Genomic DNA, 4,801 nt, shown 5'->3' with positions numbered 1-4,801 from the left:
TGCTGACAATAACTTTGAATATTTCATTGTGATGTTGTTTTAATTTTTTCTTCTTTTTCATGTTATTCTGGTGGTATTTAATGTTAGGATCTTTGAAAGATAAGAAGATCAAGTGAAACATGTTAGAGAGAGGCTTCCCCGCAATATTCTCACTTTGACTGATGACCTTGTTTTGCAAACCAGGTTCTCGTAAGAACTGATGAAGCAAAAATGCTATACTGACACAACTGCATTGTAGTAGACTGTACAGCAGTCCTAGCTGTGGTTGGAACAGCAAACAGTCACTAGAGAGAAAGCAGCCATCATCTGCACTGTTCTTGCAATTCTTTCTTACTCAAGATATGCAACTTCAGCAAATTCATGAAATTGAAAATAATTGATAGTCATTGCCACTTTATGTACTTTCTCTGATATGTATAGACAGTTATGTGAGATTTTTTGGGGGGAGGAAAAAACAACCAACCAACTAAAAATAACCCCAAAACAGAGGTATTTCGTCATATTGGTATGGTCACCGTCATGCTTGTGGTGAAACAAGTGTGTTTGTAATGGAGCTTCAGCCCTTGCCATGTTAAAAAAAAAATAAAATTCAGTTGATTAAGTATTTGATGACAATGTGGACTAGATACGTGTGTATCTGGTTTAGTATTTGTGACATGGTGGATATAGTTTTGCTTTAAGCCTTCACATCTAAAGACAATGGCTTCAGTTAACTTCTTTTTTTATTTTTTTTCCCTTGCCTTATTAGGACAACCACAGTCTTTTTGGCAGCAGCTTGCTGGGCCTCAAAGATGATGACACAGACTTGAGCCAGGCTCTCTGTCTAGCAGTTTCCGTGTCAGAGATTCTTCAGGCAAACCAGCAACAAGGAGTTAGTATACCAAATTACTATTACTCTTTCCTCTTTCCCACCCCCCTCTCCCCAACCTTGTATCAAAATTATGTTTTTAAGTGCTAACAGCACATACATGAATATTTGCTATTTCAGGAAAAAGTGTTCTTGTCTTGAAGTTATCTCCCTTTTAAATGATCTGCTGACTGCAATGCATTTATGCTGTAGTAACTAGAGCTACAGCACAGGAAACTTCATACAGCTGATTTGAATCTGAGGAGTGGGAGCTTGAAGTAGTATCTCACTAATTTGATTTCGTTTCCAAATGTAGCTATTCTAAAGGAAAATTTAAAACCCTTTATTCAGTACCTTTGAGAAGAATGCTGTTATGAAATATATCTTCTGTCAATGAAAGGTTTAAACAAAAAAAAAATTAATTCAAGCTATTTCTGTAGTAGTTAATTGCAGACATACTTAGATGCAGGGACTTCACTTACAGTATTAAAGACCAATGCATGGATAATAGTGTAGCTAGATTACGTTTCTTATTGACTGCTGGCTTTTTGTAGCAGTTTCCAGGCCTGTTTCATTATGCATGTTCTTCCCCTCTGCCCTTAGTCCAAGTTAAACATCTGTTTATATCCTGTTTACCTCAGTGGGATATAAAGCTATTCTTATGTGCTGTGTTAAGTAGTAATGGGCTGTTGGACTGGTACTTCAGAGTTGTCTTTTCTGATGTCTTGTTGATGTGTGCCCTCATACCCACTATATTTCTTCTCATTAGAGGTGAAATAATTATACTGTATGTACTGCACTTGAGTCATCCTTTACAATATGCAAGCTGATGTATTAATGTGAAATCGCTATTGGAATACTGTTGGTGATCCAGTAACTGTAGAAGTTCAGATTAATCACATGAAATAAGGTTTTCCAATAAATGTTAGCCCCTTTGAGTGGTTCCTGTAGTATTAGAACTGGTATTAAAATACACTTGAATTATGTGCTTTCCCATCAATAATTACACGGCTCTTAAATTTTGTAATGAACAAAATCTTTCTTTCAGGAAGGAGTAAGGTTCTTTGTAGTGGATTGTCGTCCTGCAGAGCAATACAATGCTGGGCATTTATCAACAGCATTTCATTTAGACTCAGATTTGGTACGTATGCTTTTTATTTCTCTACTGATTTTTAAATCTTGAGTTAAACAGAAGGAGAGAGAAATGTCTGTCTTGAAAAAATAAACTATCTTTAGGCTCTATACTGCAGTGTCTAGCTATGTGATGAGGTTCCAAAAGTTAGCTTCTCTAAAGAAGATGGTTTCACCATCTCTAAGTGATGAAACCATCATTTTACTGAGAATTTTAGTCCTTAATGACATTAGAACTTGGGATTCCAGACTTCCTTCTTTTAGGTTAGAAGTACAAATCCATAAAGGATAAACACTAGACAATGCTTGGAGGAGAAATCTCTTTTTAGCATTGTAATTTCTATGAAAGGTGTTGTTAATTTTAACAAGTAGCATTTTTTAATTTTCTTTTTTGCCCCCAGCCAGTCTTACTACAGCCTGTTTGTAAGGAGCACATCTTGAAAAGGATTTGGTTGCTCCTTTAAAATTTTTGCAGTGCAATATGAGAGAGGAAGTGCATTAATTTTTGAACCAAGATGTACTACAGACTGATTACTTCATTAATGACTTTGCTGTAGTTTCCATTCGATTATTAATTCTTAACATTCAATCATATTTTTCTCTATTCTTTTTTCCCCAAATCATTTATGCTTCATCTGTCTTACAGTGTATTCTTCACTTCTAGATTTCAATGTATATACCCATAAAAGGCTTTTTTAACTTTCTTAGTTAAGAAGTTCAGTCCTGCATCTATTATCTTTACCTCTGAGATTAAGAAGCTCAGTCGTGCATCTATTATCTTTACCTCTCTGATTAAAATGATGTATTATTCATTATTCTTTGCACAAATATAATTATACAGTAAAGAGGCTCAGGGGAAACCTACTGCTCTCTACAACTACCTGAAAGGAGATAGTAGTAAGGTGGGTATCTGCCTTTTCTCCCAAGTAGCAAGGGTTAGGACAAGAAGAAACAGCCTCAAGTTGCACCAGGGAGGTTTATATTTACGTTGGATATTAGGAAGAATTTCTTTACCAAAAGGGTTGTCAAGCACTGGAACAGGCTGCCCAGAAAAGTGGTTGAGTCACCACCCATGGAGGTATTTAAAAGACTTGTAGATGTGGCACTCGGAGCATGGATTAGTTGTAGAGAGTTGGCACTGTTAGGTTTACAGTTGTACTCAATGATCTTAAGGGTCTTTTCCAACCTTAATGATTCTATGATATAATGTTCCAGGTTTTAACCTAGATAAAATATTATTTAGGAAGAAACTTTCCCTGTGGTATGTGGGTGTCCTGCTAGCCTTAACTGAACATCATTTTCAATAAAGTGGAAATGAGCAATATGAATTATTAAATAGTTTTAAAACCTAGTAATATATGAAAAAGAAGTCCATGAAGACAATCCTTAAATTGGATGTGATTAGTTCATATGTATTTAAATTACATGTTAGAATTAACTTCTGCATTGTGTGTGAGTTGGTATGGTTAGGATTGTTCATGAACCATGCTGGATGAATGTCACCAGGTTCATCTCTGGTTTTAGAAGTTTAATGCCAGGGAAACATTGTAGGGGGAATAATCTTTGAGATAAAAAGCTGTTAATGAAACTTCAGAGCATTTTATACACTTGTATGTGTGAAGTACATACAACTTACTTGAAGGGAAGGCAATGGGGAAAGCACTTCGGAATCCATCTCATTTAAAGGTAGTCTTAGAGGAAGTAGTGAGATTTAGCACCTGTGCAATAAAGCATTAGTATTTTGCTCTAGGAAAACCCCACTTAAAATTCAGGTCGACTTACTGATGGCTAGATTGTGTACTTGTTACTTTGTACCTAGTCATTTAACACAGTGTAAAGGCAAAGTAATGAGAATTCCTCCCTTCCTTTTCCCTGTGCAAATCCAGTTACAGGTCAGTATTTCCTTATTAATTTAAAATAGCTCTTCAGGACAACACAGCCTTGACTTGTTGAGAGTACTAAGAATCTCAGCTATTTCCTTGTACTCCTGATTGTAATTTTATTTTTTCCAAATCTTGATAAGTAAATGAGGAAAAAAAAACGTAGCAGGGAGACAACAAGAGGAGGACCTTACTGGCACCTAGAAATTCTAGGTATTTTAAAGGGTTTAAAAACTGCAGAGTTTGAATGTGTTGTACTCAAGCATAGGTAAATAAGGAAATTGGTCCCTCTGTCATATTGCCAACTTAATGCAATATGAAAGTTGCAAAGACTTTTTCAACTAATATTTGGTGTCTGCAAAAATAAACTAAAAAAAAAAGTTAGCTGCATATCTTTCCTGGGGAGAGCAAGGCAGAGTGAGGAAGAAAAGGAACATTCTCACTGTTTTTCCTGTAATATGAGGTCTCGGTCAGGCATTTTTGTGTGTGTGTGTCTTGTACAATGCTGATACTGCCTTCTTTGTGCTCAACAAATTACAACAATTTTTAAAGTCTGTATCTTCTCACAAGTGGTGTTACAGTATTCTGGTGTCAAGCAGCACTTCTTGTTTGTTCGTTCCACAGATGCTTCAAAACCCATCAGAATTTGCTCAGTCTGTAAAATCCCTATTAGAAGCACAAAAACAGTCTATTGAGTCTGGCTCCATAGCAGGTGGGGAACATCTCTGCTTCATGGGAAGTGGCAGGGAAGAAGAAGATATGTATATGAACATGGTGCTAGCACACTTCTTACAGGTACAACTAAATTGCTGTTGATTTTAATAGCTGAAATAAAGGAACGAGTGGTGTCCCTCAGGGATCGGTGTTGGGACCTGTGTTGTTCAACATCTTTGTGGGTGACATGGACAAAGAAACTGAGTGCGCCCTCAGCAAGTTTGCCGAT

At 36.4% G+C, this 4,801-nt stretch overlaps 1 protein-coding gene across 1 annotated transcript in view; it reads left to right on the top strand.

Moving 5' to 3' along the window:
- Positions 1-4,653, top strand: part of TBC1D23 (TBC1 domain family, member 23) — a gene marked incomplete at its 3' end in the record, with an annotated part of 15,461 nt that extends 10,808 nt beyond the window's left edge. Inside the window, exons 9-11 of the mRNA XM_010011125.1 lie at positions 749-871; positions 1,896-1,988; positions 4,483-4,653. Of these exons, the coding sequence (XP_010009427.1) occupies positions 749-871; positions 1,896-1,988; positions 4,483-4,653 (387 nt within the window). The remainder of the gene's footprint in view (positions 1-748; positions 872-1,895; positions 1,989-4,482) is intronic.
- Between the last annotated feature and the right edge of the window lie 148 nt (positions 4,654-4,801).

Source organism: Nestor notabilis, unplaced genomic scaffold, assembly GCF_000696875.1.
Source record: "Nestor notabilis isolate BGI_N333 unplaced genomic scaffold, ASM69687v1 scaffold6503, whole genome shotgun sequence".
Classification (NCBI taxonomy): domain Eukaryota; kingdom Metazoa; phylum Chordata; class Aves; order Psittaciformes; family Psittacidae; genus Nestor; species Nestor notabilis.
Note: the sequence above shows the minus strand (reverse complement) of the source record. Positions and strands in the feature narration are given on the sequence as shown.